The 25,269-nt window shown below is 45.8% G+C and overlaps 1 protein-coding gene and 1 long non-coding RNA gene across 2 annotated transcripts; one reads left to right on the top strand and one right to left on the bottom strand.

Moving 5' to 3' along the window:
- Window positions 1–7,685: 7,685 nt before the first annotated feature.
- On the bottom strand, window positions 7,686–10,330 carry LOC104597994 (putative inactive purple acid phosphatase 2). Its single transcript, XM_010259829.3, has 2 exons — window positions 9,484–10,330; window positions 7,686–9,262 (listed from the first exon to the last, which is right to left on the bottom strand). The coding sequence occupies exons 1-2, from the start codon at window positions 10,180–10,182 to the stop codon at window positions 7,925–7,927; spliced, it is 2,037 nt and encodes a 678-aa protein (XP_010258131.1). The 5' UTR covers window positions 10,183–10,330; the 3' UTR covers window positions 7,686–7,924.
- A 13,277-nt stretch (window positions 10,331–23,607) lies between these two features.
- On the top strand, window positions 23,608–24,850 carry LOC148792066 (uncharacterized). Its single transcript, XR_016068548.1, has 2 exons — window positions 23,608–24,340; window positions 24,596–24,850. It is a non-coding gene; the product is annotated as an uncharacterized LOC148792066 (long non-coding RNA).
- The last annotated feature ends 419 nt before the right edge of the window (window positions 24,851–25,269 follow it).

Genomic DNA, 25,269 nt, shown 5'->3' with positions numbered 1-25,269 from the left:
TTGATAAATGCTTTTGGAAAACTTATCACTCCCCTCGTAAGTTTTTGTTGGGTTTTTAAATGTATTTTCCAAATCATTACACTACCCCTTGAATTGTGATGTACTCTCGTTTTCAAATGTACAAATTCATAAAAATTTAAAAGTTGGACCAAACAATAAAATCCTTGAATTTGAAATGTGACAATTCTGAACTTTCAAAACGTATCAATTCAGTACTTGCTCTTAATCAATCTGTTAACTTACCATTAAATGACATTTGAAAAGACACAAATGCCCTTTGAGTGTCATCTAATTCTCTTTATTAACCATCCAAACGTTGACAAAAATGAACAGTCCCAAATCCTTGCCTCTTCTATTCAAGAAAGTCCGGGTCATGTCTCAATGGTCATTCTGGTGACCCCAACTTTCTTGAATAGAAGAGGCAAAGATTTAGGACTGCTGATTTTTTTATCAACATTTGGATGGTTGATAAAGAAAAATAGATGATACTTGAAGGTCATGTGTGTCTTTTCAAATGCCACTTAACAACTGGTTAACGGACTGGTAAATGAAAGGTACTGGATTGGTACACCTTGAAAGTTCAGGTATCGAATTACCGCATTTTAAAGTTTGGGGACCAAAACACTATGCCCAAAGTACAAGGTTCTAATGGGAAATTTTTGTTAGTTTTCTAGGCAAAAGGAGGTAGGGTTGTATGGTTGCTGATGAAGGAAGATTTGGCCCGACCTCACAATCACTCCACGTGGCAAAAGCAAATAGCTCGACACTTAAAACAGCGCACCCAGGGCGCAAGCACCAAATGGAAGAAACAAGCAGTCCGAACTCCCTTCGAGGAGCCTGAACTCCCTACGAGGAGCCTGAACTCCCTACGAGGAGCCTGAACTCCCTACGAGGAGCCCGAACTCCCTACGAGGAGCCCAACCTCCCTACTAAGAGCTCGAACTCCCTACGAGGAGCCCGACCTCCCTACGAGGAGCCCGACCTCCCTACTAAGAGCTCGAACTCCCTACGAGGATCCCGACCTCCCTACGAGGAGCCCGAACTCTCCTTTAGGCCCCGAGCCACACAAGGCAGTGACCCGAACTGGCCCGCCTCATGGCAGTTCGGGACACTCCCCTATCCGAACTCAAGACTTCACCTCGTTCGCCACTCCAGCACTTCGCCTCCGAGACGCCGAACTGAACAAACGTACCATACCTGACACCGAGGAGGTCCGTATCCAAGGGCGGCGCATCTGACTGACTTGGGATCTGACGCTTGACAGTCGCACTTCAACGGTCACCTACCACTGCCACCTGCCACCGTCATCGCCAGTTGCAGAGACGGCTCCGACAAAAGGGAGCCGTGGCGGTTCTGACCAGCAGAGGGGATGACACCCGAACTGGCAGGAGACCAGAGGTAATCGTACCCGACCTGACAGAAGCTTAGGAGTGAGTGCACGAGGTGGCTATAAAAGGCTCCCTACCCCCAAGAACAAGGTACGTGAACTTTGCATCATCTGGTTTTATCTTGCCTTTTAAAGAATTCTAACTTGAGCTTCGGAGCATTCATACTGGGTTCCTCCCGGAGCTTCCTCATCTTCACTGTTTCAGGCTCCCTGTAGCTCCGTTCAGAGGTAAGGTCATTGACAGCTAAGACCAGCCGGATTGCGCACCATCAGTTGCAACTTCCGCGGGTCCAACCCAAGTATGATGCGGCTCAATCAATGCTTTTGCACATGTTGGGTTTTGAGTTTTTAAATTTCTAAATTAGGTTTGGACAAAAAAATCACGCCTAATATAATGATGTCAATACGATTTACAGGTCAATAGTGGAGAAATCTCAAATCTTTCAGCATAAATTAGAAAGCTCTTCAAAGACTACGAGGAAAGGAAAAGGATTCCTTTGGTTTTGTGGTTTGTGTATGTTAGGGAGCCGGTTTTGGGCAGTCTTTAGTGATCTCTCCTCCCATGGCTGAGGCAAAGGTTCTTTTGGAAGCTGTTCTTTTTGTGGTTGAGATTGACTTATGCATAGTGGTTTTTTAATTAGACTACTCTATCTTAATTGACAATGTTATGGGTTCTTCTTGTTCTACTCCAAATGATCTATTGTTTTTGTGTGAAGACATCAAGACTCTTGCTATTTGGGAAAATTTTCAGATTTCCTAAATGTCTAAGGGAAGCAAACACTGCAGCCCATGCTGCAGCAAAATGTGGTTTTTTAGTAATTAGTTCGGATCTAACTTAGCAATCCATCTTCGTCTTTCTTCTCTGTTACTCTTTGTTAGTTAACCATTAATTCTGTGTTTATTTCTTTTGTCTTTCTGTTCTCTTTGGTTCAGTTTCCTGTTTGTTATTGTGTCAGTTGACTTATTTTAATGAATCATGTTTTTCTGCCCAAAAAAAATCTAAACTTAAGTTGGGCTTGATTTTAGTAGGAATGGCAACGCGGCAGGTTTAGGGCAGGGATCATATTCTCCATCCCCAATTCCGATCCCATGTTGGGGTTAAAAGTTATCCTTCATCCCCAATTCCCGATGGAATTGGTGTTCCTAGCAAGGACCTGAATCCCGATGAAGTCGGGGGTAGGGCGAGGCGAGGACTTCATGCCCCATCTCCAACCACAACCCTGGTTGGGGATCCCTATTAATCCTCTTCCCTGCCAAAGCAATCCCCATCCCTAACCCCATCGGGGCGAAGAAATTGGGTACCCGACAGGGATGGGGAAAATTGTCATCCCTAGGTTTGAGGCTTTGGGTAGAACTAGCCTGACCTTGTCCAATCTAAGCCTGTTCAACATTTTATAATATACATATTTACATATTATCAATTTATTCTACCTGAAAATTGGGCTACAAAGCTTAATATCCCAAGCTCATGTCCAACCCATGATCTATTAGATTATGCTCAGGTTGGGCCTGGGTTGGTAAACTAGGGAGTAACCTTGAGTTGGGCCAAGTTTGAGCTCAAGGTTTGAGACTTAGGGTTGGGCTTGTATTGACCCTCAACTCAACCCAATCCACTCAAGAAGGGGGGAGCATTGTGACATTCCTAATTGTATTAGTTTTTTTTTTTTTATTAAATTGTTTTACTTTCATTAAATTTTTATCTAGTATTAGTTTTTGTTATTTTTAAATGGGTTAGTGGATTTTAAATTAATAATAATTATGTTTAAATTTACTAATTTAATTAATAAAATTAAGAAAGTTAATTACTAATCTCCTACTTTAATTAATAAAAGTAACTTAAGTAAATAAAGTAACCGATTAAAACCATGTTAGGTCTACACAAAATTAGCCAATAACTAATTAATTAATCTTAGTTAATTAATTTAATTAAGGTAATGACTTTAAGTAAGTCAATATAATTGAGTTAAAAATTATTTATTTTTGAAGTTAACTAATTGAAGAATTATATAGCTAATAACTTAATTAAGTTTTCATTAATAAATTATGGCGTTTAATACTTCAAAAATAATAAGAAAAGGTCACTTGTACATGTGATTGGATTGACTTTCATTTGTCTTTAAATGAATAAATATTAACCTAAAGTGAAAATAATGTATAGAATATTAGAACTATAGATAGCTATATTAATTAATTGGGTTGACCCTCGTGTTAGTTAAACGGGTGAATATGAACCTTCATCTTCTTAACCCGTATATTTAAAAGCGAATATATTTAGCAGAATGCCCCCCTATATTGGTTCCGGGAGATTGTTTTCCAAAAATTAGCAAAAAGGAAAATTCACAAATCCCAAAAAGAATCCTCGGGATTTTGATTTGGGAACCCAAATATGATTAAGTAGGGCCCTAAAGCGGAGAGAATAGAAGGGGATCGGAGATACTTTAGAAGTTTGTACAAACGAGAAGTGTAAATAAGTTTTTTTTTTTTTTTTTGGAGGAAAATATGAAAGGGGAATTGGAGTATCTATTGGTTGTTTGTAAAATGACATGGAATAAAAAATCAAAAATTCAAAAAAAATAAAATAAACACTTCATTGTTTTAGCACGTGTGTGTACATATATAGTCATATAGATAGATAGATAGATAATAGAAAGTTTTTATAGGAATTTTTACAAGGGGCAAACTAGGCAAACAAAGAGTGTGGTGTTTGCTTTGAAAATATTGTCATTTTGTGGTGTTTGCACCAGTAGAGAAAAATGAAGGGAGAAAGAAGAAGAAAGAGGGGAAAAAGAATGGGACTGGATCTAATAGGCACAACAAAGTAAGTATGTTAAATGAGCACTTGATAAATATTTTAACAACTGTTAGAAGTGGGTATTAATCTTTTTCAATGGTAGACTGGGGTGTATTTTAAGGGACGGGTGTCAAAAAAATTCTAAGTGCTCATTTACCGTGCTTACAAAGTTGTGCCTACCTGATCCGAACTACTCTGAAACACTACTGTCATCTTTTAGTGGTGTTTGTAGCAGTAGAGAAGAGAGGAAGGGAGGAAGAAGAAGAAGAAGAAGAAGAAGAAGAAGAAATATTTTTATTAATGATGAAAATGGGAACATTTTTAACATACATATTAAACAATAATAAGTATGTTAAATAAGAAATATTTTTATTAATGATGAAAATGGAATGTAAAATTTAACACCAATTGGAAATAAAAATATTTTCCTATTCTCTCTCATTAATTCCTATATTTAAAACATATTTTTCTCATCATTAAATTCTTGTAATTAAATCCACAATATTAATTTTAATAGTATAAAAATAAATATTTTGAAAAGTAATTTGAAAACAAAACCATTTTCTTCCCTCCCGGTGGTGGGCAAGCAATTTGACCATTTGGGGTCAAATTGATTAATAAATAACTATGAAATGCAAGAAGTATTTTTATTAATGATGAAAATGGAAAGCCAATTTCAAAATCTACCTAGAAATTAAATGATGTGATAGTCAAATAATAAATTTTTAATAATAGAACATACAAAGAATCACAAAAATTAAAAAAAAAAAAGATAAGAGAAAATTTTGGGTACATATTTATAAAAAATAAAATATTGGGTACATCTCTAATATTGTACATTCATTATATTGAACAAAAAAAAGTTTTATACATAAGAAATGATTTTTTTAATGATGGAAATGTAATACAAAATTTAATGTCACCCTAGAAATCAAACAATTATTATTTTTAGATAGTGGGTTAGTGGTTTGAGTAAAATGATACCATAGACAAACAAAAATTAAGTGTGATAAGTAAAAAATATTTTATATAATGTAAATGAAATATATAATTGAAAGGGAAAATTATAGTCAAAGTCGGTTGTACATTTAAAATTAGGTTGTAGGTTGGTTCAATTTCTCTCCCACTCCCTCTGTCTATCGATCTCCTTCCCTTCTCTCTCACTCTCACAGTCATCTCTCGATCTCCTGCTCTCTCTGTCTCTCCCACTCTCTCTACTTCGGTCTATAGCCAAATCAAAACCTCTCTCTCTATTGTTCTCCCTCAATCTTTCTCATTCTTCTCCCTCACTCTCCCGCCCGATCAAAATCTCATTCTCCCTCAATCTCTATCGTTCTCCAATTGGTGTAAATTTCATAGCCAAGAGTTTCTTGTGAATTTTATCAAATTGGTGTAATAATTTTTGAACCATACCAAGTTGGTCTCATGTTCTTTTATACGATCTAATTAATACTATATAAGTGTATAAGATAATAAGAAAATAAAAAAAATGAGAGAGAGAGAGAGATGGAGAGAAACTAAGGGAGAACGATAGAAATTAAGAGAGAATGAGAGATCGGCCGAGAAAGAGAATGAGAGAGATTGAGGGAGAACGATAGGTAGAGAGAGAGAGAGAGAGAATGAGAGAAATTGATATAAAAAACGTAAATACAAAAACCAAAAACCATTTTTATTTATTTTCAAATCATATAGTGGTTGAGCAGATAAATATGATTGTGAGTGAAAGAGTGTGAGGGAGACTAAAAGAGAGAGAGAGAGAGAGAGAGACTAAAAACCCTTTTTTTATTTTCCAATCACTTAACATTAAAGGGCAAAGTCCCATGTTGGCAATTGCCACATAGCCCTCCAATGACCTGGTGAGGGTTTTTATAACTTGAAATGTAGAGCCGTTTTTTAGAATTTTGTTGGTTTATGGACCAACTTGTAACCAAATTTTAAATGTACAATTGACTCTGACTATAATTTTCCCTAATTTAAAACTAATCCAAAATCAATGTTATTTCTTATCTAGATGGAGGGTCAATGATCCAACTTTTCAAAAAATGCATGATGTCATAATTGAATAATAAATATTTAAGTTTATTTTTAATCATATTGTTACTTTTTTTAATTTTCAATTTCTATGTTAACTATGATATATCTAAAATTCAAGTAATTAATATAAAGAAAAATTTGTCACATGCGTTAATATCCCTAAAATAAACAATTGTCCCCAAAGGACCAAAGCTTGAATAACTTCTTGCCTAACTAGATATACTTCAAACTTTGATAAAAGAATAGGGTTAATTACTTAAATATACCACATGGTTTTAATTACTTAAATACACCCAAAGGTTTTATTAATATATCCTATGGTTTTCAAAACTACTTAAATACATGTTGTTAAAGAATTTAATGGTTAAGATCGATAGAAAAAGTTTCGAGGACAAAAATGGCATTGACTATTCTTTAAATTTTCAAAACATGCACTTAGTATATGTTTGGCATCGATCTTGCATCACCTTTTGTTTGATACCAGTGCTCCATATCTGTTTTCAGCACTGGTACCCATTGTAGGAAGTCCATGTCACTGCCACATCATGTCCTTGTTGGCATCAATGAGCTCCAAATTGAGAAAACATAGAATTCGACGTTTCCCCATACCGCACCTTCTCGGTTTTCAAGATATGGTTTGGAGCACTATAATTTATGGACAAACGATTCCAAACATGTTATCGTTTTTTGGAGCAACGGCGTCAATGCCAAACAACGCCTTAGTTGTTATTCCAAAAAGAAAATGACTCATCCCCCTTAACTTTATTATTGCATAAGATTTAAAAAACTAGCGAACAATTAACGAAAAGTACGGACTACGGACATGCCCATTAGAAATTTTTGAATATCACTGCATATCTATAAACAGTCAAAATGTCAAATACCCCCACTCTATACATCAATGCCTGAAATTAACATCAATTCCGAACCGACACCTACCCAAATGTACTTTGGGCCTAAAAATTCTGACCTTGGGCTGAACAGTCATTCTCGACTGTAACAACATGTAGTCCATGTCGATTCCATATAAACATAGTGATCATAGTCTAAATAAGATCGTCATACATCCAAGTAAACCTGAGGATAGGTTCAAAGTTCAGAATTTAAATTCAATACCTACGTCACAAAACCAATATTGCAAATCTTACGATTGATCACGATTCACGATACTTCTATGGCTATTGCCAAAAGTCTAAAAAAGGGCATAATATTGTTTGAATTAATAACCTCTTAATTTGCCTAATGTATTAGGCCTAGGAGAAATTAACTTTAAGAATTTACAAAGTAAAATTTTCATTAAGCAGTTTAGGGGCTTTGGGGTATTTTATTTTTCTATCAAATAAAGTCTGTCCCGGGATGGCCAAGCCCTAAAAATTTAAAAAGTTAAAACTAGCATCAACCAACCTGTAAAGCAATTATATTAATTACTCTTCGTTAAATAAAAAAAAAAACACTGAAAATAGCATTCTGATCTGAGATTGATAACCATTCGCTTCAAAGCAAAAAGTCAAAAAACAAGTGATAGATTTTCTGCTTTGCAAAAGCAAAAGAACTCGGGTGACATGCTTTCAACGTACAACTGGAGCATATATAATATGAAAACCAATAATCTAAAAGCCAACCAAACTAAACAATCAAGGAAAAACCAGTTGCCAATGAATGAAATGAAATCACCAACCCAAACCCAACCGCATGTGTCACGTAACGTGAACTCACACATCCTCACAACCTACGCTAGAATCTATAGGACTCCAGACCATCCTCGAACCAGCGGCAGCCTCTCTTCTGGCCCGAGATATGAACCCAAAAAGGCAACCCACAAAGCCCCCAACGACCAACATACTCCCCACTTTCACATACCATGGCAATGCAGGCTCCCCCACGTTAGCAGCAGCACCACCGCTGACAGCCTTCTTCACAAACACGGAGGTTTTCACCGGCTCACCGGCGTCATCTGTGTCTTGGGCAGGAGCTACTCTGATTCTCTCTTCTCCATAGGCACTCACAGCTGCATCTGGTGCAGGGATCTCCACCATGTCATGGGTCTCTCCGTCGTGGTTTCCAACATAAGTAAGCGTTAGCTTCTTCCTTGTAGCATGAAGCCTGGTGTAACCAAACTCGCCGGAACGGTACAGAGATAGATCAGGCTGCGGGAAAATTGGGTCCTTGGGATGGTCGACCAGTGGTGCCCAAACGGGTTGCCAGTCTTGTCCCCCCATTCCAACGACAACATGCAGAGGCAAACCCTCTCCGCAGGTGAAGTTCTTCATGGGGCAGAACCTCTCATACCTATGGACATGTCCCCAGAGAATAAGGTCCACCTTGTGCTTTACAAACACAGGCTCCAAGTTTTCCAGCATTTTCTCTCTCAATAGAGAATCCTTGAAATTGCTGCCTGTTGTGTACATGGGGCGATGGCCTTGGACAACCACAAATGGTGTCTTCTGCCGATCAACCCTCTCCAAATCTTGCTTGATGAAGTCATATTGCTCGCCTCCTGGAAGGAAATTGGTCTCAGTCGATATATACAAGAAATGCACAACTCCAACATCGACAGAGTAGTAAACATTCCTTGTGGGTGGAGTGTCTGTTCCTGTTGGCACCGAGGCGTTCCCGGGCATGTTGAACCTGAAGCTGTATGGGACTCCACACTCGCCACCACTGTCCCTCTTGTAAATGGTTTGAGCCCAGTCTGGTATCCATGGCTGTGAGGGCCAGTCATAATCGTGATTGCCAATGCACACCAGGTATGGCACCTTGCTTGCTACAGGTTCGATCTGAGTGAAGAATGTGTCCCACAGCCAAGAGTGGCCTCTTGCGTAGCTGATGTCTCCGATGTGAGACACAAAGGCGGGCTTGTCGCCAAGATTTTCAATGTCTCGGAGGACCCATTTCATGGTTAATTTGCTTTCCTCCTGTGTCCTCCGAAAGGTTGTGTATGGAGTTGCAGTCCCCATGTCTCCAAATATGAATGCAGTTGTCTCCTCTGAGTCTTCATCCCGTGACATAAAGCTCTGGGTTTCGCTCCATCCTCCCCCATCATTTCCTACCTGTTTCCACACGCATTGAAGTCAACTCCCTGAATGATGATATTATCAGTTTAATAGTTATGGATCGTAGGTGGAAATCCACTCAGTACAGTGACCTCACTATCTGAATTCAGCTAATCAATTGTAAAAGTTTTTGCAATTATGTCTAGCTAACAACAACTAACCAGGTTGCAGGTTTCTAACAGAATAAACATAAAACAGAGGTATCTTTCCTTAATTACCTTGTAGTAGTATCTCCTTCCTTTCTTCAAGTTTTTCATGATTGCATCCTGAACAAACCCAGGATCCCTCCAGCCAATACTATCATTTGCAGGAGAATGGCACATGTCTGACTGTTGATACCTCTTTACTTCTGCCACTGCATCCTTATCCAAGTTATCTTCATCCTCGCCATATTTCACATGGTTCACCTCCCCTCTGGGCGTAATGAACATAACCCTCATCTCGTCATCCTCCTCTGTAAAAGACAGATGTATCTGCTCTGGCCCATGACCACTCTCGAAACTTAGTTCCTCAGACTTGGCCAATAAGTGCTTTGTCATGGGCAAAGGGTTGCTGTCATCGTTGGGATGGGACACATTGGCATCCTTCTCCACCATCCACTTGAAGATCCGAAACTCGTAATTAGATCGGATGTTGACTAGAGGGAGATCGATGGAACCAGAACCCGTCTCCCAATTGTCGCAGGTGGATAAGTGGACGTAGCCAATGAAGTTGTCATCTGTGGAATCGGGAGGTGAGTAGATACCAAGCCAATCGAGATTAGAAGGCATCTCGATGCCAGCCCACTGGATGTTAACCACATCTCCAGATTTAGACAGGGTTTGCGGTGTAAAAGATATAGACACCGGAGAAGAAGATGAGAATGCCAAGAACGTAGAGATGAACAAGAAACATAGCAGGGGTCTGGAAGGAGCCATTGCCAAAAATTTTGAGCAGAGATGATGCTTATCTTCAGAGGCTGGTTTAGGTTTTACAGAGAAAAGTAGGGAGAGGGGTGGAGGGGCTGAAGATAGAATCTCATTCTTGGCTAGTGGGTGATTTGGCCATGGACGAGAACAACTGCTAACAAGAGGGGAAAGGTATTTATGGGGAACTCAGAATGCAGTCCAAGTCAAAGCTGATCCTGATGTAAGGGGCATCAGCTCCAACTGTCTAACTGAGGCTTCCCTCTTACCAGTTCCCAATACCATAAGTCGCGTTGCAGCATATATGACTATATCAGAAATAGATATTTGAACTCATGGCCAATCACAAACTGGATTTGCACAGAATCGATATGGTGTCCATGGCCCATCATGGACATTGAAGGTACATGATATATGGTTTCCATGGCCCATGATGATACTCAGAAAGCCCAACAACAACCCCACTAGGCCCTATCCACTGATAAAAATAATAAGTTCATTAGTCTTTGCCATCTGTATATGTGCCCCAGAGGCCAGAGACATATAAAGACAATATCAATGGGGATTGCGGAGCGTCTCTCAATCTATCTCTATATTTGTCTTGGTTCTGTGTGGGTCATAAAATTTAAATACAAATACCATAATATATCATATAGTTGATACAAACATGTACTATTACACTAGTATAGTTTGATGAGAAAATAAATAGAGAATATGTCAATTGATGGCAACTCAGTTGGTTGGATGTAGCATGCTGCCACCAGGGTTGGGGAGTTAAAGGGGATGTGACCACCTCCTTTGTGTAGCCCATGAAGAAAAAAATAAAAGAGTAGGACTGTGTTTGGTTGCAATGCAAATAAATTTGTATTGATGCGAAGCTGTGGCCGTGTAAATGATTTGAGTGTAAATTCTGACTAATTTTATTTTAAATTTTAACTTATTTTGTTTGATTGCATTAAAAATAAAGTAAATTAAGACATAAAGCAGAATAAAGTAGAACCCAAAATAAAATTAAATGAGAATTTACATTTTTTGTATTTGCACTCCCATACATTTGTACTATTGCAAATAAAATTGCACTGCAACCAAACACAGCCTAGGGAACACTAGTGAGACTTAAAGAGGTGAGAATATAGAATTAGAGATGTGGTGACATCATCCCTTTTTATCAAGTGGGCACACCCAACTGTAAAAAGCAAAACAATCTCTATTTATATTAACCAGATTTAATAAATAAGATTAATTTTGATTTTCTATTGGGAATGTTGTGGTTTTCAGAAAAAAAAAAGAAAGTTCTCGATCGTCTGATCTGACTATTAACAAGTGGGTGCCATCCCTTCAATGAAAAGGTGTGTATAATCATTACCTTGCCTGTATTTGGAATATTGCAGAATTAGGATCTATTCTACAAAAAAATAAAAAAAAAGAATCAGATCCCATAATTTGGATCCATATTTTTAGCCAAGTACAATTTGTAAAGTAGTGGAATTTTAGCCTGCAATTCCACATTTTGAGTAGCAAGCCACATCCAAATGGAGAAAACACGTTCAGGTCCTCGTCACATTTCAGAGTGCTGATTGGTGAATCCATATTTATTGCTTTTAGCTTATTTTAAACACATAGGAATTTAGTTAGAGATGTCGATAATTTGCCCTGGCCAGACCTTGAGATGTTTTTGACCCAACCTAAATGATGAAGGGGAATTTGGCCCGACCTCGCAATCATCCGACACGTAGCAAAAACAAGTAACTCGGGGCAGTAGAGCGCCCGAAGCGAGCACCGAAAGCAAGTCCAAGCTCACTACTGAGCCCGAACTCCAGACCGCTCTACTAGGAGCCCGAGCTCCCTACCAAGAGACCGAGCTCCCTACTGGGAGTTCGAGCTCCCTACTGGGAGTTCGAGCTCCCTATTAAGAACGGGCTCCCATTTAAGAACCCGAGCTCCCTGCAAGGAGCACGAACTTTATTGGGCCCCAAGCCTCACAAAGCTGTGACCCGAGCTGGCCCATGGCAGCTCGGAACACTCCCCAAACCGAACTCAAGACATCTCGCTCGCCACTCCAACACTTCGCTTCCGAAACACCAGGCTGACCAAACGTACCTGACGCCAAAGACGTCCGTATCCAAGGGCAACGCACCTGACTGATTTGGGATCTGACGCCTGACAGCCGCACTTCAAACGGCCTCCTGCTACCGCCACCTGCCATCGTCGTTACTAGCCGCAGAGACGGCTCCGACAAAAGGAGAAGTGGCGGTTCTGTCCGGCCAGAGGAAACGACATCCGAACTGGTAGGAGTCCAGAAGTAATCATGCCCGATCTGACGGAAGCCTGGAAGTGAGTGCGCGAGGTGGTTATAAAAGGCTCCTACCCCCCAGGAACGAGGTATGCTAACTTTTGCGCTATTTGGTCTATCTTGCCTTTGAAAGACTCTAACTTGAGCTTCGGAGCCCTTACGCCGGGTTCTCCCCGGAGCTTCTCTTCTCCCTCCGTTTCAGGTCCCTGCCACCCGGTTCAGAGGCAAGATTGTTGACAGCTAAGATCGGCCGGATTGTGCTTCATCAATTGGCACCGTCTGTGGGAACACTTCAAAAGGCCTCCCTCCAAAACTTTCATACCCCTTTCTTCTTCTTTGAAAAACTCAATACTCATGGCCTCCTCCAGCAACGCCGGATGCGGCACATAGACAAACACCACCGGGGAACAGCCTCAAGTTCCCGTGGTGTGTGTTGGGTAGTTCACCATCCCCCTCTCGGTGGACGGAATTCCCAATCTGAATATGCCACAAGCAGTGGCGCCTGTAAACCTACCTGCCACAAACATCCCCTTTCCTCTCCCCATCAAGACTACCTTCACTGAACCAACCGTCGTCCCCCTGGCAGCTAGCCAAAATCGGTTGGACGACCTAATGCAGTGCATGCGGGCAATGCAAGCCCAGATGCAACAATTCCAGCAACACTAGCTCCACCGGCACCAAGTGTTGCACAACCTCTCCCAGTATCACTATCAACAGCAGTTCCCCCAACTGCCACCGAACCAACAACTACTTCCACCTCGCCACCCTACTCCGAAGCCGGTCAAGGCCTCTCCGCAGGATGGGCGCCTCCAAGGAAAGGCCTCCAGGCCCCAGAACCCCCCAAACAGCCAGGCCTCGTCCCTAGGCCGGAGAGAAAGAAAAGTCATCCCCGCCTCGTAGCTCGCAGGCGGGTCGGGAACCTCGCCCGCGAGATCGGCACCTCGGGGCTCCAAACCGGAGTTCCCACTCGTGGTAAACCGATTCGGCGCACTGGCAGCAGCGGACTACCAGCACTCCGGGCCCATCGAGCTCGGCAACACGGAGGCCAGCAGCGCCAGTACAAGGCCCACTCAGCAGCGAAGGCGCCGTCGAGGTCGACGAACCGCCACCCGCGTCCTGTCAGAGCTCAGAGACAAAGGCGAGACGAGCTCGGACGAGGTAGGAGTTGCCCCGATTCTCTCAGTTCCTTCCCCCCTCGCGTCAGAACTCCTGGCAGTCCCCTTGCCCAGAGATTTCAAGCTCCCACCTCTAGACAAGTATGACGGGTCCTTCGACCCCAACGACCACGTTGACGCTTTCCAGTCCCAAATGCACCTCGCCAGAGCCAGCGAATCATGCATGTGCGTGGCTTTCACCACCACCCTCAAGGGGGTAGCCCGCACTTGGTATAGGAACCTGGCCCCCGGGTCGATAAAGTGTTGGGCTCAGTTCGTGCAGGTCTTCACTGCACACTTTGTCACCAGCAAACGGTGCCCCAGAGCAGAGGAAAGCATCTTCGGGGTAGTCCAAAGGGAAGGAGAACCCATACGGGGCTACATCAAATGATTCAATGAAGCATGCTTACAGATACCGCGGTTAGACCCCGCGGTGCAGCTCGCCGCAGCAAAAAGAGGGGTGACACACAAGGAGTTCAAATGGCACATGGTAGCCAACCAGCCCGCGACCGTGGCCGAGTTCCTCAAGCTCGCGGACAAGTTCATGAGGACGGAGGAGGAAATCAACCAACGAACCGAGGGCGGAAACGAGAAAAGAAAGAGGGATGGCGAGCCCTCTAACTCAGCCGACCGAAAAAACCCGGCCCAGGACCCAAAACCGAACTAGTCGTTCCGAGCTCCCCTGCCAGTTCGGACTGATTACATGCCACTGAACACGAGGCGGACCAAGATCTTAATGACGATTAAGGACGCCCCGTACGTGAAATGGCCACCTCGCCTAAAGGGAAATCCAAACGAAAGAAACAAGAATTTGTATTGTAGTTTCCATAGGGACCATGGTCACAGTACCGAGCAGTGCAATAACCTCCGAGACGAAATAGAGGGGCTCATTCGTCGCGGATACTTAAGAAACTTTGTACAGCACAACAATAATAGCAATAAAGCGGATCGGCCAGGCGAGCACGAAAAGGACGCCCCCGAAACTAGCAGCAGGCCTGCCGAACCGATGCAGCGACAGCCTCCGGCAGAAAGGCCAATTCGGGGAACCATCCATGTAATTGTGGGAGGTTCGGTGGTAGCGGGGTGTACATCGGCGGCAGCCCGGACTTCAGTTCGCGAAGCGGTCCTCGAGGAGCGGAACCCTCCGAAAAGGCCAAAGACCGAAGAGCCAATCCTCTTCACAGAAGACGACGCGCGAGGAGTTCGCTACCCTCACGATGACGCGCTTGTCATTAAACTAAGGATCAGCGACTTCGAGGTTAGGCGCGTACTCGTAGATTCGGGCAGCTCGGCGGACATCCTCTTCAAATCGGCGTTTGATCGGCTACAGCTGCCGAGGAGCGAACTAAAGCCCGCAAGCACTCCCCTGGTGGGCTTCAGCGGAGAGGAAGTCAGGCCCCTTGGAAAAATAACGGTGCCTATGGAAGTCAACACGTGGCCTTGTGCGGTCAGACACAACCACGACTTCCTGGTGGTCGCGACCCCCTCCCCATACAATGCCATAATAGGGCGGCCAATCACGCATATCCTGCGGGCGGTGGTCTCCACCTACTATTTGGCCATGAAGTTCCCTACGGACTTCGGTGTGGGGGTAGTGCGGGGCGACCAGCTCGAGTCCCACAACTGCTACGTTGCCGCCCTAAAGGGAAAGACCAAGGCGGCCGGCGACCTCGATCTGGAGCGGCCCGCGGAACAAGGCGAAGAGCGAGCCTCGCCCACAGAGGAAACAGTCGCGATCCCAACCTCGCCTACGGACCTAGCTCGCACACTCCAGATCGGTGCTTCCGTTGAAGAACCCCTACGGACCGAATTGGTAAGTTTTTTACTTCAAAATTTAGACATTTTTGCATGGTCCACGGCCGATATGCCCGGTATTGACCCTGGTCTTATAACTCACAAACTTAACACTGACCCTTTAGTCAGACCCGTTAGACAAAAGAAACGGAACTTAGCCCCAGAGCGCTGGAAGGCGGTCGACGAGGAAGTCGAGAAGCTCCTCGAGGCAGACTTCATTAGGGAAGTCCATTACCCGAGCTGGGTGGCCAACCCTGTGCTGGTGAAAAAGACGAACGGCAAGTGGCGCATGTGCGTCGACTACACCGACCTGAACCGAGCTTGCCCGAAAGACTGCTTCCCCCTTCCTAGGATCGACCGCCTAGTGGATGCGACCTCGGGACATGAATTGCTAAGCTTCCTGGATGCCTACTCAGGCTACAACCAAATCCGGATGGACCAGTCTGACGAGGAAAAAACCAGCTTCATAACCGAGTTCGGTCTATACTGTTACAAGGTCATGCCCTTCGGGTTAAAAAATGCCGGGGCGACCTTCCAAAGACTTGTAAATAGGCTGTTTCGGCCCCTGATTGGCACAAAGATAGAGTGTTATGTAGACGACATGGTCGTCAAGACACGGTTTTCACAAGAACTAATAAAAGACTTGGACTCTGTCTTCCAAATCCTGCATCAGTTTAGCATGAAATTGAACCCCAACAAATGTGTCTTTGGCGTCACCTCGGGCAAATTCCTAGGCTACGTCGTCAATCGGCGCGGTATCGAGGCCAACCCGGACAAGATAAAAGCCATCCTAGATATGAGACCGCCTCGGAAAGTAAAAGAAGTTCAGAGGCTAAACGGCCGCATAGCTGCTCTAAGCCCCTTCATGTCCAAGTCGGCAGATCGCTGCCTACCCTTCTTCAAAGCAATCAAAGGCAAAGGGTTCGAATGGACCCAAGACTGCCAGCTTGCATTTGACGAGCTAAAAGGTTACCTTGCCAGTGTGCCAACCTTAGCTCGGCCCAAGGAAGGCGAAGTCTTAGAACTGTACCTCTCGGCTAGTGACGAGGTGGTCAGTTCGGTACTAGTAAAGGAGGCAGACCGGGTCCAACGACCCATATATTATGTTAGTAAAATCTTGCAGGGAGCAGAGACAAGGTACCCGCAGATAGAAAAGCTAGCATACGCACTGGTGATAGCAGCACGGAAACTCCGCCCGTACTTCCAGGCTCACACCGTCATCGTCCTGACCGACAAACCTCTGAGATAAGTTTTACTCAAACCCGAGGTTTCCGGCAGACTGACGAAGTGGGCCATCGAACTCAGCGAGTACGACCTCCAATACAAGCCAAGAACTGCCATTAAGGCCCAAGCCTTGGCAGATTTTATCGCAGAATGCACGTTTAGCCTCGAAGCCCCTGAGCCGGTCGAGCCCGAGATCCCCAGTTCGGGCGAACTCGGAGCTCCCAAGCCAAACGAGTCCGAACCCCGTGAAGTAGCAGCCAGTGTGGCATCCCTCCTGGTTAGACCAAGCGCGAACTGGGATGAGGAGCCCTGGATCCTTCACGTAGATGGCTCCTCGAACCAACAAGGCAGCGGGGCTGGAATAGTGCTACGCGGCCCGAGCGGAACAAAACTGGAATACGCACTACGCTTTGAGTTCGCGGCATCCAACAACGAGGCGGAGTACGAGGCACTGATAGCCGGGCTAAACCTAGCGCGCAAGGTTGGAGCAAAGCACATGGTTATCTGTAGTGATTCCCAGCTCGTGGTCAACCAAGTTATAGGCGAATACGAAGCGCGCGAGCTCACAATGATTGCATATTTGGCAAAAGTAAAGGAGGCTCTGCTCAACTTCCAGTCACACTTCATCAAGCAAATCCCGAGGTCAGAGAACGCTGAGGCCGACGCCCTTTCCCGACTAGCTAGCACGAGCCACAACACTAGGAGAACCGTGTACGTAGAGGACTTACCTCGGCCCAGCATTCTCGGTGGGGCAGAAGAGGTCGCTCCCGTCACTGAAGCAGAGCCGAGCTGGATCAACCCACTCACGAGCTTCCTGCTAGACGGAACCCTCCCCGCGGACCGCAACGCAGCCAAGAGGGTGCAGCGCCAGGCAGCCAAATACGTCATGATAGACAAACGGTTGTACCGACGATCCTACACGCTCCCCTACCTGCGATGCTTGCGCCCAGCCGAAACCGAGTTGGTACTCCGCGACACCCATGAAGGCTTGTGCGGCAGACACCTGGGGGGCAGAGCCCTCGCCCAAAAAGCACTTCGACAAGGATACTACTGGCCAATGATGAAGACAGAGGCAATCGAGCTCGTCAGAAAATGCGACAAGTGTCAGAAGCATGCCAACATCCACCATCAGCCCGCTGCCGACCTCAAATACCTTGCCAGCCCATGGCCCTTCGCCCAATGGGGCATCGACCTCCTAGGGCCATTCCCACCAGCGACAGGCGGGAGAAAATTCCTAGTGGTGGCAGTAGATTACTTCACAAAGTGGATAGAAGCTGAACCCCTAGCAATAGTTACAGCCCGAAACATACAAAACTTCTTTTGGAAGAACATTGTATGTCGCTTCGGGCTACCTCGGGTACTGATCTCCGACAACGGCAAACAGTTCGAAGATATCAAGTTCCAAGAATGGTGCCAAAATATGGGAATTAGTTAGAACTTCACGTCGGTCGCACACCCGCAGGCAAATGGCCAAACAGAAGTAATGAACAGAGCCATCCTCCGCGGACTGAAAGCACGACTAGACCGAGCCAAAGGTTTGTGGGCAGACGAACTACCAAGTGTTCTATGGGCTCACCGAACCACGGAAAAAACCGCCACAAGAGAGACCCCCTTCAACCTCACCTACGGCACCGAGGCGGTGATCCCGGCGGAAATCGAAGTGCCTACGTTGCGACTAGAAGCATACAACGAACAGACAAACGAGGGCGAGTTACGCACCAACCTCGACCTACTGGACGAAGTGAGAGACCTCGCGCACATCCGAACTGCGGCCTACCAACAAAAGGTAGCTCGGTATTATAACGCGCGAGTAAAGAAGAGGAACTTCCGTGTCGGCGACTTGGTTCTCCGTAAGGTCATGGTGCCCGAACCCGGCGTAGGGAAACTTGGACCAAACTGGGAAGGACCCTACAGAGTAATGAAAGCACTCGGTGGGGGAGCATACGAGCTCGGAACCCTAGAAGGAAAACAAGTACCCCGAGCATGGAACGTCGTCAACTTAAGAAGATACTACCTATAAACTACCAAGGCAAGTACCCCGAAGCCTAGGTAGAAAACGAACTGAAGGACCGAAATGGTCAGTTCGGCAAAAAACGCAGCTCGAAGACAGGACAACCAGAAACAAAAAGCCATTTCATTTCAGATAAAGGTGTCAGAAAACGAACTGAAGGACCGAAATGGTCAGTTCGGCAAAAAACGCAGCTCGAAGACAGGACAACCAGCACTTGAACAAAAAGTCATTTCATTTCAGATAGAGGTGTACATTCAAGAAAAAAAAAAGCCATTACAAGCTAGGGGCTACTTCATCATTATCAGAAGCCACTTCGACAACACCCGAAGGACCTGCCTCCCCCTCGGAGTCCGGTTCGGCATCCGCAGCATTAGCCATCTCTTGAGTAATGCGCGAAGTGGATATGGCACTGGTATCGAGCTCGGGGTACGTATTCCGGATCATCCACCGGCTTATTTTGAAACCCCTCCTATAGGAGTCCACCATCAGATCATCGAAATCCGGCGAAGCAATATAATCACTAACAGCTTTCTTCTTCGTGTCTTCGATGCCTTGAGAGAAGATTTGAGTCCTCTCCCTGATATCCTCCTGAAGATACTCGACCTGGTGCTACAGGTCTAGCTTCAATTCCACCATATGCTTCACCACCACTCCCATGGCCTCGGCATCTCTCTGAGGCGAGCAGCAGCCTCAACAGCACGAGCAGTCTCCTCGGCAGCTCGCGCCTGCCTCGAGCATCTCTCCACCTGGTTCGCTAAGGCGTGAATAGAAGAGTTCACCTGTCAAAGGAAAACGGGATCAAAGGAACGAATAGAAGAATAAAAGTCGAACTCCAAAGAAGGGAGCACTTACCACCATAGCATGAGTAACGGCACGGCAGGCCACTTGGTGCAGAGGGAGCTCGGTCCACACCGCAACTTCCTCGGGAAACATCGCCTCCTTACTCCGTTGAAGAGCATGAACAGGCGACAGCACGCTCCTGAAGTCCCCCGGGGCCTCCGAGCCCGATGGCCCAGCTCGCGTATGGGCAGACTCGGAGTAAGCGGGAGGCCCTGTGTGTGTAGTTTCGGCATAAGGAGCCCCCGCCGGCTCCTGCATAGGAGGAACCATCTCGGGCTCTTTCGCCGAATAGTCCGGCACCTTGGGCTCCGCACCCTGGGGTGGTTCGGCGCGAGCTCGCTTAGCCACCCGTTTTCTCCTCTTCATGCCCTGGAACAAGTGCCCACCTCGGGTCCCTCGAGAGTCCATCGTACCTGCGAAAAGGAGTTCGGCATCAGTAAGACGTAAAAGAAGAGCAAGACAGGATCGCTAGGGAAAGAACCTACCCGAACTCAGGCCCGCAGCAATAAGCTTGGCCTCCGTCAGATACCGTTGACACTCCAGCCCAAGCCGCGCCCATTGCCGGAGGCCCTTCGCCGTCTCCTTATCGAGTGTGACACCGGAGTCGGGAGTGACCATCCCCCAGCCGGTCTGAAACGGCCACCCCAGCGCACTTCGCACCCCGAAATAGTCCCGCTTCCACGCCGGGACTTTATTAGGGAATCCGTGTAAGAGCTTGAAGCCTAGGCGAGGAGACGGGTAGTATGCCCGCTTGCTTTTTCAACACTAAAATAGAGGAGAAAATCTCTAGATCCAAAGGAAAGTTCTCGTCACAAAATAAGGAGATCGTCCCCACTAAATTCCTAATGGAGTTCGGGTGAAGCTGGCCGACCGTCACACCGAAGTGGTTTAGAACCTCGACAAGAAGAGGATGAAAAGGCAGTCGCAGCCCCGCAGCAAGCTGTTCCCGGAAAATCACGATCTCATCAGGACCGTGTTCCCCAGGGAAGCTACCCATAGGGATGAAGTAGGCGTGCTCCCCGGGCAAGTAGTAGTAGTCTATGAGGGATTGAAGTCCCTCAGGCATCATAGTCGAAGGGCCGAACTGATCTACAACCCGGCCACGACGGGAGGTGGACGCCGACCTACCCGAAGCACCTCGGGCTGTAGGCTCAACCCCTTCCTCAGAACCTACATCGGGCTCACTTGAACTACCGGGGGACGCAAATTGGTTTGTAGAACCTACATCAGACCCGCTTGAACAGTTTGAACCCTCCGAACTAGACATCAGAAAATGGAATGGGATTCCAAAAGCACTCACCCGGGAAGAAGACTGAAGTAGACCACGAAAGCTCGAACAAGAAAGGAACCTGGGACGCGAGCTGAAGAGCCTAGACGCGAACTGAAACTTAGGCGCGAGCTCAAGAGGTACAACAGTAGCAAGGATGGGCCCCCCCCGCACGCTATTTATATCCACAGCGGCCGGAAAGCGACGGCCCAGATCGAAGCCAATCCAACGGCCCACAGCTGCGCTAAACCGCACGTCTTCCGAGGCCAATCAGCGCACGTCTTTCCAAAACTGACGAGGCGTCGTGCACGTCCTGTCAAAGGACGGGTGTCAGCACGCACCTTCTCGAAACTGACGAGGTGTTGGCGCACGTCTCCTCGTAATAAAAGCGTCTGCAGCCCAACTCTCAAACGACTGCCGTCACGTCTCCCAAACACGCGCCCTCTTTCGAAAATCAAATTAAAGCGAGCGCCCTCAGCACGGACCAAAACCCTCCTGCTACCTTACGAACTCCCCGCGCCAAGACAGGACCCTTGCCGCGGGGAGTGGGGGGCAATTGATGAAGGGAAATTTGGCCCGACCTCACAATCACCCGACACGTAGCAAAAACAAGCAACTCGGGGCAGTAGAGCGCCCGAAACGAGCACCAAAAGCAAGTCCAAGCTCACTACTGAGCCTGAACTCCAGACCGCTCTACTAGGAGCCCGAGCTCCCTACCAAGAGACCGAGCTCCCTATTGGGAGTTCGAGCTCCCTATTAAGAGCGGGCTCCCTTTTAAGAACCCGAGCTCCCTACTGAGAACCCGAGCTCCCTGCAAGGAGCACGAACTTTATTGGGCCCCAAGCCTCACAAAGCTATGACCCGAGCTGGCCCATGGCAGCTCGGAACACTCCCCAAACCGAACTCAAGACATCTCACTCGCCACTCCAACACTTCGCTTCCGAAACACCAGGCTGACCAAACGTACCTGACGCCAAAGACGTCCGTATCCAAGGGCGACGCACCTGACTGATTTGGGATCTGACGCCTGACAGCCGCACTTCAAACGGCCTCCTGCTACCGCCACCTGCCACCGTCGTTACTAGCCGCAGAGATGGCTCCGACAAAAGGAGCAGTGGCGGTTCTGTCCTGCCAGAGGAAACAACATCCGAACTGGCAGGAGTCCAGAAGTAATCATGCCCGATCTGACGGAAGCCTGAAAGTGAGTGCACGAGGTGGTTATAAAAGGCTCCTACCCCCCAGGAACGAGGTATGCTAACTTTTGCGCTATCTGGTCTATCTTACCTTTGAAAGACTCTAACTTGAGCTTCGGAGCCCTTACGCCGGGTTCTCCCCGGAGCTTCTCTTCTCCCTCCGTTTCAGGTCCCTGCCACCCGGTTCAGAGGCAAGATTGTTGACAGCTAAGATCGGCCGGATTGTGCTTCATCACTAACTTTCTGAACCCGTGTGACCTTATAGGGTTCAACCCGATACAGACCCCAACTCGATTTCTCTGTATATATGTAGAACATCATGACCTGACAGGTGGCAACAGGCCCACAGTAAAACCCAAATCCAACTCGGGTCAAGGCATCACAACCCAATCCCTACACCCAAATAAACGTGACTTCGGATGTCTCCCAGATGGGTGGCCCAAAATCCACCCTCATGACTTCCACATGACCGCTTTAAAGGTCACTGCTCAATACATATCGAGTACCAGCAGAAAATTTTCAAGGCAGAAGAAGTAGCAAAATTGGTTTGAAATTTTGAGAGAAATTCATTTCCTCTGATTCCGCATTCAAATTCCTCCCAAACAACCAATTGGCTTCTATTCATCTAATTATTGGGAACGAAAACAAGTAATGTTCGGCTTCAGTCCATTAATTCCAACACTCCCAGCGCAGCGCCATGTACAACGCGTGCATGCATAAATATTAAATGTTAAATGGCCTCCTCTCCTTCTCCTTCAAAGATCACGGGTCGCCTTCCCTCACTTTGGCCCACAGCCACTAACACCACTTCCAACTGTGATCTGGGTTTCCACCATTCAAAATAAAACAAGGGACCCACCCACGGCCCAATGCCCCAACCGTAGTAGTTGGGCTTGGACTTTGGCTTCGTACTTGGGTTCGGTTCGAGGTCAACTCTAAAACCAGTGAAAGCAAAGCTCGGCCGGCTTTTCGATTGACCTCCACTGTCCACTGGGCAGCTACAGTTCAGAAACTTCGGCTTGTCCCCTTCTGGGTTTGTTTGCACGTTGACGGTTTGACCCAACAGGTCGATGGGCTTCATCTTGAGCCTAGGCCCATTCAATATGGTATTCCTAAATCCTAATCTCGGCTGGGCCCCTCTCCAAAGTCCAATCCATCATAAGCATGGGCAGATTTTTTGCTTAGGCGAGTAGCGAGTTAGCGACCCTCCAACCGGCATCCAGAAATGAGAAACCAACTAGACGATTACAGCCGTCCAATCAATCTCAGATCTCAGTGGTGGTTGTGAACTTGTGATTAATCTCAGACGTGGACTACAGAAAAGTCCACAGATGGCATTTCCAATTCCACAGACTTTTTGCAGGAATCAGAATTACAGAACATGGTCTTAGTTTGTGTCAGTTGATGTCCTAGGTAAAAACCAGTGAATAGTGACAGGTAATAACGACGTGGAAGTACGACGGAGGTATGGAGCTGCCCCTTAAGAACCGTTGGATTGGAATGAGCAAGTTGGGCCCACCCACAAACACACTTATTCCAATCCAACGGTCATGACGGAAAGAGATCTCCATGGTTTATTAATTTGTTGATGAGAGAGGAGAGAGAGAATTGGCGTTGGTTTCTGGGCAATTACTACCTGTTCATGGGTCTCTTGTTGCCCTGTGTGCTGCTGTGTTAAATAAAATCATCACCACCTGAGTACCTGACACCTCCTTCCCTCCCTTCGTCTCATCTCTTTCTTCTCCAACTCTCCGTCTCAGCCCAGTCTTTTTCTCCCTTTGACCCTTCTGTCTGTCTCCTAATCAATCTTTCTTTCGAGTTTTCAATTGCTTGAAAAGATATTACACGGCATGAAGAGCCCCCCCACTTCAACCATCACCTCTGGTGGCTTCTGCCTCTTTGTCGTCTTCATCGTCCTTCTCCTCTCCATGACACCAAGAGTTAAATTCTGCAGCGCAGCGTTGCTGGAACCTCATTCGACCCACCACCATTCCCGTCGCCACCATGGCCATGGGTGCAATTCTTTCTCCTCACAACGATACCCACCTTCTCTTTGCTTCCAACCCAAAAGACTCCACCGCCAGCCACCGCCACCGTCACCACTTAATGACGAAATCGATCCAAGATACGGCGTGGAGAAGCGACTCGTACCCACTGGGCCTAACCCCCTGCACAACTGAAGAATTAATCCATACCATTCACTTAAACGGCGACATTTGACTTTGGAGTTTTCCGTCTGTAAATTTGGCTACAACGTTTCTTCTTTCTATCCATTTCTTGGAAGCTATCGTGGAATTAATATATGAGTTGCGGGTTTAATCTTATTTGTTTTAGCAGAGAAGGCAGAAGATCTTCGGTGGCCGCAGTCAACCGGCGACAGGGAAGAAGTTTTTGGTAAGAGAGATGTCAATTATATTTAGTGGGACTAACTCCTTCCATTCTCGTTTTAATTTTCCTCTTCTTTTCTTTCTTGTTCCCCTTGTTGTTTTTGGGAGTTGTAGAGAAAGCCCATGAGTTTCATTAAGCAGGAAGATCAGATGTGAACGCTCTCATTGCGTGGCCCGTGAGAACGCTGGCGTGTATATGTGTGTCATTATCTCAGAATAGAAAAGTTTACTAATTTTCTTTGTTGTTGTCTGAACTTTTTAGGGCGAATGAAATAATGTAATAGCTAGCACGGGAGGGTTCTCAATTCTCATCTCACGGTTACTCAAGGACAGCGTTCCCATCAGATCTTTACTCCATGAAACTTGACACATCGGCTTTTTTAGCCTTCTAGCGGTGCAATCTCCATCTGCATTCAATATAACCATGCCTCATTTTCTCTTCTTTTTTCTTTTGTGTATTTATGAATATGAATTGACATTTTCCTTGCTTGCAATAGACCCCCATTGTTGTTGACCATTTCTCTCTCTCTCCCCACTTACTAATTTTTGGTTTTTCATCAAAATTTCTTTGTTGGGATGAAGTAGGTCATTCAAAATTTAATTAACCTTGCTTGTTGGTTCACTTATTTGTATTTCAATGGAATAGAGGTCTGGATTTGTCCATTTCGATTCCAACTGTTTGGCTGGGTGAAATCAAAATCCCATATTCCCATTTCTGGTGGAATGGAATTCTCCCATATGAGGAAATGACCATTCCTTCTCCCTTCCTTGGGATTCTGGGAATGAGAACTCATTCCAGCCAATTCTGACTCCAATTCCAATAACCAAACAGGTAAAAGGAATAAACTGTTCCGATTCCGATTCCAATTTTGACTGTAAACCAAACAGACCCTTAGAGTTTAGTTCCATAATGCTCATGTTACCAGGAAATTAAGT

The sequence above is a fragment of the Nelumbo nucifera genome, chromosome 4 (genome assembly GCF_055504915.1).
Source record: "Nelumbo nucifera cultivar China Antique chromosome 4, China Antique-T2T, whole genome shotgun sequence".
In the NCBI taxonomy this organism is placed as follows: Eukaryota; Viridiplantae; Streptophyta; class Magnoliopsida; order Proteales; family Nelumbonaceae; genus Nelumbo; species Nelumbo nucifera.
This window is presented reverse-complemented; position numbering and strand designations above follow the sequence as displayed.